This window comes from Cryptosporidium ryanae, assembly GCF_009792415.1.
Source record: "Cryptosporidium ryanae isolate 45019 chromosome Unknown contig_19, whole genome shotgun sequence".
Classification (NCBI taxonomy): Eukaryota; Apicomplexa; class Conoidasida; order Eucoccidiorida; family Cryptosporidiidae; genus Cryptosporidium; species Cryptosporidium ryanae.
The window spans coordinates 73,722-86,693 of NW_027125564.1; the positions used below are offsets into that span (position 1 = coordinate 73,722).

The window sequence follows — 12,972 nt, forward strand, 5'->3', positions numbered from 1 at the left end:
AAGGAGGTATAAGCTTGTCAGTTAAGCTACATTTTTCTCGTTAAGTTGGATGAATTTTATGGTAGTTATAAAACCAAAAACAATGAATGCAGATGTAGTTGCAATTACATTGAAGACCATAGTGTGGTCAACTAGAATTGTTGGAATAATGTATATTCTGTGAAATGTTGTATGAATTTGAGAATTGTCATTATTCTCACTCCAATGAGTAACTGACGGAGGAGATATTTGTCCTCTTTGTGACTTTGCTCCGTAATAATTTAGAGGAAGAAACAACTTATCAAAATAAAAGATAACTGCCAAATTCATTTTAGGTGACAATTCTGTGCAAAAATTCATTACAGTGTTTTTGTTTGAATTTGTTATGCCTAAACCGATGAATTTTGTTGCCTTGTTTGAATACAATACAACAACGTCCTTGCTTTTAGAATCTTCATATATATCAGTTATTTCTTTTTTATTTGAATATAGAACTTTTGTTTTGTGAAACCATATGTTAATAAATTTTGGAATTTTTTCCCAGTGACAGAGAGTTACGTTTCTGTAGAATACCTGGTTTTTAACGTTATTTCTCATGTAAACTACCAAGCTTCCCTGTGTCCAGATAGAATTAATTTCGCCTAGCTCACTGATTGAATTTGTATAGGATCTTCTTACATCAAGTTCGTTTGTATATTCGTATTTTTTGGAGCTAAAGAATCTTTTACTAGAATTCCCGTGCTTATTGTAGTTTTCAATATAGTTTGAGCTAATGGGGGTATAGGTTAACGAAGATATATCTTTAAATATGGATATTCCACAGTGTTTTTGAAAAAAACTTAAATCAAAAGAAGTCACAATGTTTTGATTTGACATTTTACTTATGTTTAATTCCAAGTACATTAATCCATTAGTATTGTCTTTAGTTGCATTAAATTCTCCTCTCTTAAGTGAATGCTTGTTCAAATTAACATGCCTGCATAGTAAGTTTGTATCATCACTTTGGGTCTCATTTGAAAAGTAATTATAGTTTTCGACAAAAAAATACAACCTAGAATCTTCGATCGCTGGACAGGGCTTTGGTGCTTCGCTGGAACTCTCAAGTTTGTGGAAGCTCCATAAATTAAAATCCTCATTGCTATTTGTATTTGAAACGGATGAAGCTAGAATCCTATCCTCACCCTTTAGTACTGTTTCCAGAAATAAAGTAAACACCGTCTTAGACTTACCATCAGCCAATGAACTGCCTTCATTTTGTGAATTACCTACTCTTCTCATTCTAAATCCAATTGATTTGTAGGAAGAAGTAATAAAAGAATTTAATGGAAGCTTTCCCAATATTCCATTTTGATCTATGTTTTTTGAGAAGCCAAAAGAAAAACAAGGAAACATTCTTTTCCAGCAAGTCAATGTGTCAATGCAAAGTGTGTTGTCATGGTTAGTGCATATAACATTTTTTGTATCGTTGTTAATATTTACATCGATACAGTTTTTTTCCGTGTACAATTCATTTTTAAATACATCAAAGGAACTGCATAAAATATTTGAAATAGTGTTTAGGATATAATTCCAAATTCCCACCGTAATAACCGAGTGTTTATCCGGATATTTATATCTAAAATTTAACGTTAATCCTGCTGGATAAATATCTATTGGTGGCTCACCCCAATTTTCATCCCTCCAGGTTCCTTGAACAGATATGACAAATAAATCCTCAAAAACATCCAATTTAGATATGTCAGAAAACTCTTTCGGAATAAAATTTACGTTTTTATAATTATTACCTTTTTCATAAGTGTCTATTTCCATATCAATATTATATCTAAAAAGATATCTGTTTTTGTGTGGTAACCTGTGTATCACATTTTTTTCAATTATTTTACCAGTTCTTACACTATTTTCTTGTTCACTCAACAAACTTAAACATAATTTGTCATTTATAAATAATACAATAACTAATATTATTTGTCTTAAAATTGAAACCATCACACTTTTTCAAAAAGAAGAGAGTCCTTAAGACATAATATTTATCACATTAATCACAAAAATAGTAAACAAGATACTTTATATTAATAAAAGTCTTAAAAAGGCAAAATGGAAAATTTAACATCCATCTTATCAAAGCCTTACAATATTATTAAGGAGAGACTTTTGGCGGTAAGTTCAAGTATATATTATTTTAATTCGTAGTTTTAAATAAAAGATTTAATATAGGAATGTAAATAGACACACTTAGCCAAATCTGGAAGTAACTTACGAGAGGAGCATTACTCTCTATCACACTTTATTCCTGAGTATTTTTTTTTTGGTTAGATCTGTATTTTTTCAAGTAAATTGACTCGGCTTTTGCTTTTATTCACACAAATTAATTAAACATACAACTGTAAATGTACCTGGACAAAATGGAAAAGGCGAGTAAAAACACTCAGAGAGTGATAGAGTCGGCAAATAGGTCTTTAGAGCTACACAGAAAAAGGTTTGGAATGGCCCCTTCTAAAAATAGGTATCATGATTTCGAAGAGATTGCATCAGAAAATAATAGAAATGTATCGAGTTTAAAAAAGTTGGAGGAAAAGTCAAGTCGTAAAATAACTTTATCTATTCCCAAATCAAGGGCAGTTCAAGAGAGTATTTTGAGCACGAGTGACTTTCAGAATGAATCCTTCATAATATCTGAAAAAAAAGTTGTTGAATTGGAAAACCGTATTTCTAATATTTTAGAATACTCTTCACAACTAGAGAAGACTATTAAAACAAATTTAGATAGTGCCAAATTAAATATAAATGCCTACAACAATAAAACTATGAATAATCATTGTTGTTGCAATAATATGGACGAGTCTAAAATAGTATCGATTGTTAAAGAAACCGTATTATCTATAGCAAACAACTCAAAAGGCACTAAAAACGCATTCAAACCGGAGATTATATTGTCCCATTTAGATTTAGAGAGATTATCCGATCAAATACTAGACATTTGTTTTGATGAAGTAATAGAGAACATAGATAATATATTAGAAAAAGTTTCACGCAGATTGATTGAAACTATTGTTAATTAATGTCTATTTTATTTTTATTGCTGTTTTTAGTCATTTCCTAAGGAAAAGGTATTATGCTGAAGAAAAAAACTAACGGGGAATTAACCATAGTTTGTATCAAGTCACACAACAGAAATAAATATTAAAGAACTGTTTAAAACTAGTTAAGATACATGGCAAAGCCATACTTTATGACTGCCAGTTTTCTAGGTGTATTTCAACTAATTGCCTTGTTTTTGTTCTATAAGATCCGTTAATTTTTGCAATAGTACCGCCATTTGGCGGGAAAGCCGCATATTTTTCGTCCTTGTTTTTAATTAACAAGGGTAAATAATTTACCGATTTATGCAGAGGAAAAATTTTAGTTTGGAATATACACCAGTATAAACTTGTAATTTGTTACGGAATTCATTTTTTATTATACTTATTATTAATAAGAGGAAGATAATTCAAGTGAATAAGGTTTTAAGTGAACTATAACTTTAAAAATGGCAAAATACACTCGCGAATTATTCAGTCTCTTGCTTTATATTATGAGTTCATTCTATTTTGTTAGTGTAAGTTTAATATTGTTTAGTTCTTAACTAATTTGGATTTGTTAATTAATCGTTATCCTTTAATTAATCTCAGGCTCAAACAGTATTTATGGATCCAACAAGCATACAAATAACTCTTTGGTTGAGTTTTTCACTAGTTGCAATTTTAGCTGCATTTTTATACTTTATGATTAGTACGTCACCAAATACAGGAAGGGATCCTTTGTTAAATATGAGGATTAGATCGGAATTAGATAAAACCAAGTAGTTCTGTTTATAAGTGCTACGGATCGTTTTAGCACTTGTGTTAGAATTAATATTTAACTTTTTCCTTATTTAAATTAAATCACGTTCTTTTTTTGTTTTGTGAATTTAAATGACATGATTTAATTAAGATTAAGTCGTTTTATCTGTTTTACTTTATGGCAAGTACGCAATTTAATATTTTATTATAAATAAACACAGTCTATTTTCGGTATTCACTTCATTTTTTCAATGACCAAACAAAGTACTGTTTGGAATACATTTAAATACATTAATATTGTTCTGTGTTAACTTCATTAACTCAATAACCACAGACTCTCATACTGAATATTAAACATTATTTATTCAATAAACCCCATATATTTCAATTCATACTTTGATTTGATCTGCTTATCTTAAATGTACTTTTTTAATGACATGTTGGCGCCACGAGTTCTTTTACTGTGTAAAGCAATAGTGAAAAATGGGTAAATAAAAAAGTCAGTGAGAAAGTGAATTTAGAAAATTAAGAATGAATATTCGCGATAAAACTATGTATATATATGGTATCTGCATTTGACTTCCAATTAAATATTTGTTTATTTGAAGTATATTTTTTCTGTTTTTCTTATAATATAATACAACTGTATTTGGGCACGTTGTGGGTTATATGAGACACATGCAATTAGAATAGTAAAGGAGATTAAAAGAGGTCTTGGACACAAAATAGAATGACGATTAGGAAAAAAAAATTGGATTGTATTCACATTAGTACTGCAAAGAAGTTTTTGAACAACTACATAAGACTTTCAGAAGAGAATTTTTGCAGCGAATATGATATATGTTACAATAGACAGTGCAACAATGGGATTATAAAAGAAAAGAGCAAGTATGGAATCCCTAGAAAAGAATGCGACACACCTATAGGATTTGTCGGAGTAGGTCTGAGGCAATCAAATTATTTACCTTTGGAATTGCAGAAAGTGTTTGCAACAAGTAAAAACGAAAGCAGACATGTTGAAGATAACAAGGAGTTATGTTTGGACGATGAGCTTGGGGATTTTGGTGAGCCTACCTACAGAGAAATAGATATTAGCAATGAAGACAAAAGAGTTGCAGTAAGAAATGTATTCAACAATAACATTTCTACAATATTAGATGAAAAGTGTGAAAGTATCTGTAATAGTAAAAATAAAATATTGGAATGGTATAGATTAAATTGTCCAGTTTGGAATGAGAGCGACCATGTGATAATGAGTGGTATATTTAAATCAACTCCAGATTGGAAAAGGCTTTTTTACTACAAAAATAGGTTATGTTGTGAATGGGGATCTGCTGTTGTTGTTCTACTAATTCAATTCTGGCAGACATCGCTTTCATACACTGATTTAATTGTTAACAACAGAGACTTTTCTATAGTGGAATATATAGGTGGTAGCGAAGAGAGTTGCATACCCTTAAGAATACTAGTCAAATTTGAGAGGAAAAACTTTAATGTTGACTCTAATATAGGCACTGTGATTTCTGTTAAGAAGGATCAAACCTCAGAAAAGAGGAGAATAAGTGTACACAAATCTTTTCGAAACTCAGGAGAGCAATATTATGATGATAAAAATAATGGACATGAGTACAATGAGCCTGAGCACTTAAATGAGTATCAACAAGATAATAATATTATTTTAAATTTTTGCGATAAAGGCAATTTCAGATATTTAGAAATGGTAAGGTACATTAATTTAAGAGATTTGCCTAATGAATTTAGGCATTTGGAGAGTAAATTCAAAGGTAACCTTGAGAAAGATATTTGTAGATTATATATGGACCATCCAAACGACTTTCAATTAAAATTTCAGTGTAAATACGACAAAGACGTGATTAAATTGATAAAAAGCTGTATAAAAGGTCGAAAATATGATAATGACGAAAAGTTGTGGACATTTCCTATAGAAACTATTTACGAATCAGTAATGATGGTTGATTTTTTAGGTGGTAAAATCAATGATGTTGTGTTGTCGCTTCTAGTAAATGGAAACAAGGAAAAACACTTAAATAGTAGTGAAAATGATGCAAGTTTCAGCGAACTTTCTAGCTTATTTTGTCCAGAGAATGAATTGGTAGAAAAATGGAAAGGTTATTTCCCAAAAGTTTCTAAAAATACGTGGTTTAGATACAAAATACGTTTTCACATTGAGAATATATTTAATATTGATAATATAGTTAAAGTAGAATCTGTAAAGAGTAATCGAAATAAAATAAGCGAGGATAAAATGTTTTACTACTATTTAGATTTAAATAGTGGAGGCGATAGTGATAATTATCAAAAGGACATAATACTTCGAATTTTTAGAAATAATAACATAGACATTAAATGGGATGACAAAGAAGAACGTTGGAGATTGAAAATAGAACAATTTAATAGAGCTATTTCTATATTGAGAGAAAATCTTGAGTATTACTTTTCAAATATACTAGATGGATTAGTTTATAAGAAACTTGAAAAAAATACTAAAAATAAGAATTATCAAACGAAAACGACTAGTATAGAGGAAGATAGATTAAAGTTATTTTCATATAAAATTGGTAAATCAGGTGGGACTTCACTGATGAAAAGTAGGTTTGAAACTAAGGATTGTAATAAAGAGGAAAATGAATGCTCGGACAACTATCAAGTTAAAAGTTTTAATAAAGCAAGTAACGTCAAGAAAATAAGGGTTGAAAGCAGTAGTGATGATGAAAGCGACTTGTACGAAAATGATATTAATTATGACGATTTGGATATTTTTAGTCAGAGAAAACAAGTAATAATACTGTCTTGTTTAGGTAAGGATGAGTACGACAATATACGACTTAAGAATAAGATAGAAAAAATGATAAATGAAATAAGGATCCCAGAGCAATTTGACAGAATTGAATTTATAATGTGGCCAAAACACTACAAGGAATGGGAGTCTATCTCGTTTTTAATAATATCAAAAGATTTAAAACTGAATAATTACCATCCTAAACTTTTATTGTCACTTATAAGTAACGTAATGGTAGTAAAGGAGAATATGATAGATTATATCGTTCAAAAAAACACATGGCCTGACAATTCATTTGAAACAAGATTTGAAGTAATAAACGGCATTCCTTCATTGGAATCAAGATTGTATATAAGTGAAGGAATTTTTTGTAAAACAAAGCTTTTTATTGCAGGAAACCCCAATTGCAATCATTTTAAATTGTGTACAAGACTCGCAACTCTTGGAAACGCTTCATTCGTTCAAAATCCCCTCCTGGCCGACTATATTGTTATATGCGATGAAAGGGATAGTGCTGCTATTGAAATTAAAAAATCTGTGCCTAAAAAACAAGCTACAAAAGTACAAAATACACACGGAGAGACACACTCTATTCAGGTTACACCAAAGTGGGTTTACGACGTAATTCTGGATTTTTCAATTATAAAACCAACTTCTAAGAGAAATCACAAAGCATGGATTTCCGAATGCAGCTGAAAAAGTAAATTTAGTAACCGAATTCGCGAGCATGACTTGACTTCACGGAAAGCCTCTGTTGTACTTACTCTCTAAGATTTACCTTCATACTCGTTTTAGTAAAACTTTAAAGTGTTGTTTTATTTGTAATAAGCATCCTCTCACCTTGCTCATTATGTTTATGTTATAATATACAAGGCGCCAAAAAGCAGCCGCCTCTTTCATATGTGTTTACATTTGGGTTTTTTATTCTTGTGAGGCCCAGCCTGCGAAGTGATTTAAAAATAGGTTAAAAACTTGGTCCTAGAAGAACGGATTTAACCGTTTGCTTTTATTTATAAATTCATATTTTCTTTATTTGCCCTTTTTATTCTTTGGTCGAGGAGCGGAGGTTCTGAGAAGTAATTCGTGGCAGAGCGAGTACAGACGATTAACACACTGTAGCTACTTTATGCAACTTTAGATAAAATCAATTTTCAGGCAAAACTAAGCGGTTAATAAAGTGATTCTATATAAACATGTCAGGCTTTTCGTCAAATTTAAGGAGCATGTTAGGGAACCTTCACGGTTTTGGAGGCTTAATGGCTCAAGATCCAGATTCACCAATACCAGATACGTCAGAACAAGTATATATATCCTCGTTGGCACTTTTAAAAATGCTTAAACACGGAAGAGCAGGGGTTCCAATGGAGGTAATGGGCCTTTTATTGGGTGAGTTTATAGATGACTATACGGTTCGTGTAGTTGATGTATTTTCGATGCCACAATCTGGAAATAGCGTAAGTGTAGAAGCCGTTGATCCCGTGTACCAGACAGATATGTTGGAAATGCTAAAGCGAGTGGGCAGGTCGGAACTTGTAGTTGGTTGGTACCACTCCCATCCTGGATTCGGTTGCTGGTTTTCGGGAACTGATGTAAGCACTCAACAAAGTTTTGAACAATTAAATCCAAGAGCCGTGGGTATAGTCGTAGATCCAATACAGTCCGTAAAGGGAAAAGTAGTCATAGATTGCTTTAGGCTAATAAGTCCGCAATCTGTGATTGCAGGACAAGAGCCCAGGCAAACAACTTCGAATATTGGTCATCTTAATAAGCCTTCAATTACGGCTCTTGTTCATGGACTTAACAGAAACTACTATTCAATTGCCATTAGGTACAAAAAGAATATATTGGAGCAAAAGATGCTCATGAATTTACACAAACCTAGCTGGAGCGAACCACTTCGTTGTATGGAAAAGGAAAGACTTAATGAAATTACGAGCAAAAACATCAAACAAATATGCGATACAAGCAAACAATACTACGAGTCAACTAAGTTGGAACTCAATAAGTCCAAAAAAGAGCTTGAGGTTGAGAACGTTGGGAAAATAGACCCTATAAAAAGACTTAATTCATATGTTGAAACTGTTCTTACTGAAAATATAATACAATTACTCAAGTCGAACGTTGTTTCTTCGTTGTTATAAACATTAAGTACTTTAACTAGATTGCCTGTTTGTTGTCAATTTTCAGTGTCACGCAAACTATAAATGCGTCTTTCATATCTGTACCCACGTATTTATCACTTTGTTGTTCAACTAGACCTACTGAGATTAGAGCATGATTGCATAGGTTTGTTCTTGTCACCAAGGAGCTGCACCTTGTTTAGTTGGGATCAGTGGTCACACTAAATGAACTCAGTGCCAAAAAGCGTAATAGTCCAGAGCAAATTTAGCGTCAAAATAATTATGTTAATAGTCGAGTGATAACTACTGTTTTAAGTAAATAGTTACAAATAACCTTGTTTGTGGAAAAGTAATCAAAAAAATAAAAGTAAATGAGTGGGAATACTTATTGACATGACAAATACTCGAATACAAGTATATAATTTTTGATATTTATATGCAATAAATATATCAAATTAAATTATTGGAATTTTACTCTTATTCACAATGCTCGGAAAAAAGCAGACCCTTTTCTACGATACACCACCCCTCATCAAAAAAAATTCCAAGATAATAAAACTGATATTTTGGGGTGTGTTGAAATATATAGATGCATATATACATATAGTACATATATATATATATATATATATACATATGTATGTATGTATATATGTGTATATTTATATATACACATATTTCTTATTTTTGTACATGTTTACGAGATTGGTTCTTGTTAAAAGTAAAATAAACAAGAGTGGTTTGAGACAGTCACTACTTTAAATTTTACGATAAAATAGCTGGGGATTAAGTATTTATATTTAGCTTTTCCGCGAGCTCTTAGGAGTCAGTAAAGCAGACAACAAGGAGGTTAACACAGGGAAGTCACAAACAAACGACGAATAGTGTTTATATTTTGGATCTATACACATTTTTCCAATTGCGAATAGTTTGAAGTTGGTATATGAAAAGTCGCCATACAAATTGAGGTTTAGAGTACTTAAAGAGAATTTCGCAGAAAATACAGAATAAATTGAGACTTGATTAGAGCTTAACAGGCCGAACCGAGAAAGTGGCCAAATTTAGCTTGACCCATTTGAATAATTAAAGTTAAGTTTAAGCTTAAATATTAATATTCGAGTGTAAATAAGACTTTCTTTATTTCAATAAATACAATTTAAATTGAAAAACGCCAAAGTTATAAGTTTCAAGTACAAAACAAATACATATTAATGTAAATTGCAATGCTAACAAAAAACAAATTAAATAATTATAATATGAAGGGAACGAGGAATCAAGCAAGCAAGGTAGAGGGAATAAGAATTGAGAAAAAAATAGCACTACAAAGCGACACAAACAACTATAAGTTTCAAAAAAAAGAGATAGCAGACTCAACGTCTAATTTGGAGCTTGGTGTTTACTTGCAAAACGAGTACAATAAAATGAGCAGTCACGCAGGCAACAGTGTTAATGCTAGCTACGTTCCAACTGCAGCAAATAGTCCAACCTCGTACTCAAGTTCACTGACGCCGGTGCAGAACGAGAAAGGGGATGTTTACGAAGCACTGGAAAGCGTTCCTAGTGATGGCAGGATGATGGACCACGATTTGCATTTATTAAACAAGGCAATACATCCGGAGCCGTTTGGCGTATTGGGATATCAAAAGTTCGGCGAGGACTCTGATTACGAGTATTACGTTGTAAGAGCGTGGATAAGAAACGCAAAGAAAGTAAGAATAAGGGCATTGGATAATTCGTTTTCGTCAATAGGTTTGGACAATTCTCCAGTTGAAATGGAGAATAGACACGCAAATGGCAACAAGACGTGGCTCTTTGAGAAGGCTTTTAGAACTCTTAAGGAAAAAATACCAACAACAAGAACGCATTTTTGTGGGTACGAAGGTAGCGGTGACAACGACGAGGTAAAAGAAAACGTGAGGGAAGACAGCAATATTCAAACAAAAACAAGTCAGGAGCAAACTGAAAATGGTGACAACAACGGAGACAACGGCTTATTTTGTACTCATAAAAAGAACAGATCAAGCTTTGAAAGCATAACATGCAGTACGGATATAGCATGTAATTACTATATTCACGACAATTTAGATTCGGTGAATTGCTTGAGAAAATTGTACTATGAGTACTTGGTTGAGTATGTTAATGACGATTCTGGAAAAGAGTACCGAGTAAGGGACACTTATTCGTTTGGTTTGTTGTTGTCTGACGAGGACATTAAGCTGTTTCAGTCCGGAAGCTGTTGGCATGTAGACAATATATTTGGTTCCCACGTAATTGAATACAATGGAACTAAGGGCGTTAGATTTACAGTGTGGGCTCCAAATGCCAAGTTCGTAAGGGTTGTTGGTGACTGGAACAACTGGGATGGAAGGGCCAATCCAATGCGTTTGCGATACGGAGTTGGAATTTGGGAGTTATTTATTCCGCATATAGGCCCTGGGGAGAAATACGGGTACGAGATACATTCGCACTCAAATGACATTTTTGTTAAAATAGATCCGTATTCACAAGAATACGAGGTTCCGCCCAAATATGCCTCTATAATAAGCAACTGCGATGACTCCTACAAGAACAAAAACGACCGTTTTAAGTGGGAGGACCACGACTGGATGAAAAGGAGAAAGGAAATGGGACTTAAAGGAGAGTTAAGAAGACAACCAATATCTATTTACGAGGTTCACCTGCCAAGTTGGATGAGAAAGGAGAATGGGGACTACTTAGGCTATAGGGAGATAGCAAAGCGTTTAGTGGACCATGTCAACAATTTAAATTTTACCTATGTTGAATTTCTCCCCTTAGCACAGCATCCATTCGAAGGCAGTTGGGGATACCAGGTTACTGGACAATACGCACCGTACAGCCGTTTAGGGACTCCCGATGACTTTAAGTATCTCATAAACGAACTGCACAAGGCAAATATCGGTGTCTTTATGGACTTTGTTCCTGCTCACTTTTGCAAGGACTCATGGGGTCTTGTTTACTACGACGGGACGCCCACATACGAGTATGGTGATCCGAAAGAAGGCGAGCACAAGCAATGGGGAACTGCAGTCTTTAACTTCAGGAGGAACGAGGTGAGGTCGTTTTTGTTGGGTGCTGCTTACCACTGGTTAAGACGCTACCACATTGACGGTTTGAGAATAGACGCAGTTAGTTCAATGCTCTATAGAAATTACTTAAGGCCGAATGGCGAGTGGATTCCAAATGAGTTTGGTGGAGACGCTAATCTAGAGGCGGTTAGTTTGCTTCAGGAGCTTAATTGGGTAATTCACAAAGAGTTTCCTGGGGTTTTTACAATGGCAGAAGAAAGCACGGCTTGGCAGGGGGTTACCGAGAAGAACGGCGGACTGGGATTCGACGCGAAATGGGACTTGGGGTGGATGAATGACACCTTAAGTTATTTGTACACTCCGCCCGATAAAAAGAGCAGCAAACATAACAAGTTAACCTTCAGAGGATTGTACATGTCTCACGAAAGTTGGGTTCTTCCTTTAAGCCACGATGAGGTGGTTAACGGAAAGGGCAGTTTGCTGGACAAGTGTGGGTTCACTGGTGCACCCTATATGGACAGAATAAGGACACTAAAGGCTCTATTCGGCTATCAAATCGGAATACCCGGGAGACCTCTTTTGTTTCAGGGTGCCGAGATTGCCCAGGGAAGGGAGTGGAAGGAAAACAGATCTGTTGACTGGCACGAGGGGGAAGAAGACGTAAGAAAAAAGGTTTGCATTTTCCTGAGTGACTTACTGGGGATATACAGGTCTAATCTAAGCTTGCACGCCGGAGATGACGAGTCCTGGAACTTCCAGTGGGTTGATTGCGAGAATTCGCAGGACTGCATAATCGCTTTTTTGAGAAAATACAAGGATTGGTACAATGATATTGTGGTTATTTGCAACTTCAGCTCAAGGAGATATTACAACTATCCCATTGGTGTCCCCCATGGAAGGGAGTGGAAGGTACTGATTAATTCAGACGACTGGAAGTATGGAGGTGCCATGTTTGGTCCTGGAAACAATTCGACCGTTACCGCGTCCCACGGAGGAAGGGTCGGATGGGACTATTGTCTGTGGGTAGATATTCCAGAGTTCTCGTGTATATACCTTAAGCCCAATTACCTTGTCCCTGGGATTAGAGACGATCTTGTGAAGAAGCACGAGGACTAGGGTGTTGTGTATCACGCTGTCTTAATAAGATAACTTTATAAACGTGCCTTTTACTCAAAACTAAGGTACTTCTCCTGTGAGGCCAAATTCGG

General features: G+C 34.0%; 5 protein-coding genes across 5 annotated transcripts; 4 read left to right on the forward strand and 1 right to left on the reverse strand.

Annotated features, from left to right (window-relative positions):
- Positions 1-21: 21 nt before the first annotated feature.
- On the reverse strand, positions 22-1,965 carry FG386_000968 (glycosyl phosphatidyl inositol with 16 signal peptide and transmembrane domain or GPI anchor; the record flags this gene model as incomplete). Its single annotated transcript, XM_067340361.1, has 1 exon — positions 22-1,965. One exon carries the CDS (start codon positions 1,963-1,965, stop codon positions 22-24), a length of 1,944 nt encoding a protein of 647 aa, XP_067196119.1.
- A 416-nt stretch (positions 1,966-2,381) lies between these two features.
- FG386_000969 (uncharacterized protein) lies at positions 2,382-3,038 on the forward strand (the record flags this gene model as incomplete). Its single annotated transcript, XM_067340362.1, has 1 exon — positions 2,382-3,038. The coding sequence occupies one exon, from the start codon at positions 2,382-2,384 to the stop codon at positions 3,036-3,038; it is 657 nt and encodes a 218-aa protein (XP_067196120.1).
- A 1,489-nt stretch (positions 3,039-4,527) lies between these two features.
- Positions 4,528-7,293, forward strand: FG386_000970 (uncharacterized protein; the record flags this gene model as incomplete). The annotated part of the gene is made up of 1 exon (XM_067340363.1): positions 4,528-7,293. One exon carries the CDS (start codon positions 4,528-4,530, stop codon positions 7,291-7,293), a length of 2,766 nt encoding a protein of 921 aa, XP_067196121.1.
- Positions 7,294-7,790: 497 nt separating this feature from the next.
- Positions 7,791-8,738, forward strand: FG386_000971 (Mov34/MPN/PAD-1 family proteasome regulatory subunit; the record flags this gene model as incomplete). Its single annotated transcript, XM_067340364.1, has 1 exon — positions 7,791-8,738. One exon carries the CDS (start codon positions 7,791-7,793, stop codon positions 8,736-8,738), a length of 948 nt encoding a protein of 315 aa, XP_067196122.1.
- A 1,235-nt stretch (positions 8,739-9,973) lies between these two features.
- On the forward strand, positions 9,974-12,880 carry FG386_000973 (alpha-glucan branching enzyme; the record flags this gene model as incomplete). The annotated part of the gene is made up of 1 exon (XM_067340366.1): positions 9,974-12,880. The coding sequence occupies one exon, from the start codon at positions 9,974-9,976 to the stop codon at positions 12,878-12,880; it is 2,907 nt and encodes a 968-aa protein (XP_067196124.1).
- Between the last annotated feature and the right edge of the window lie 92 nt (positions 12,881-12,972).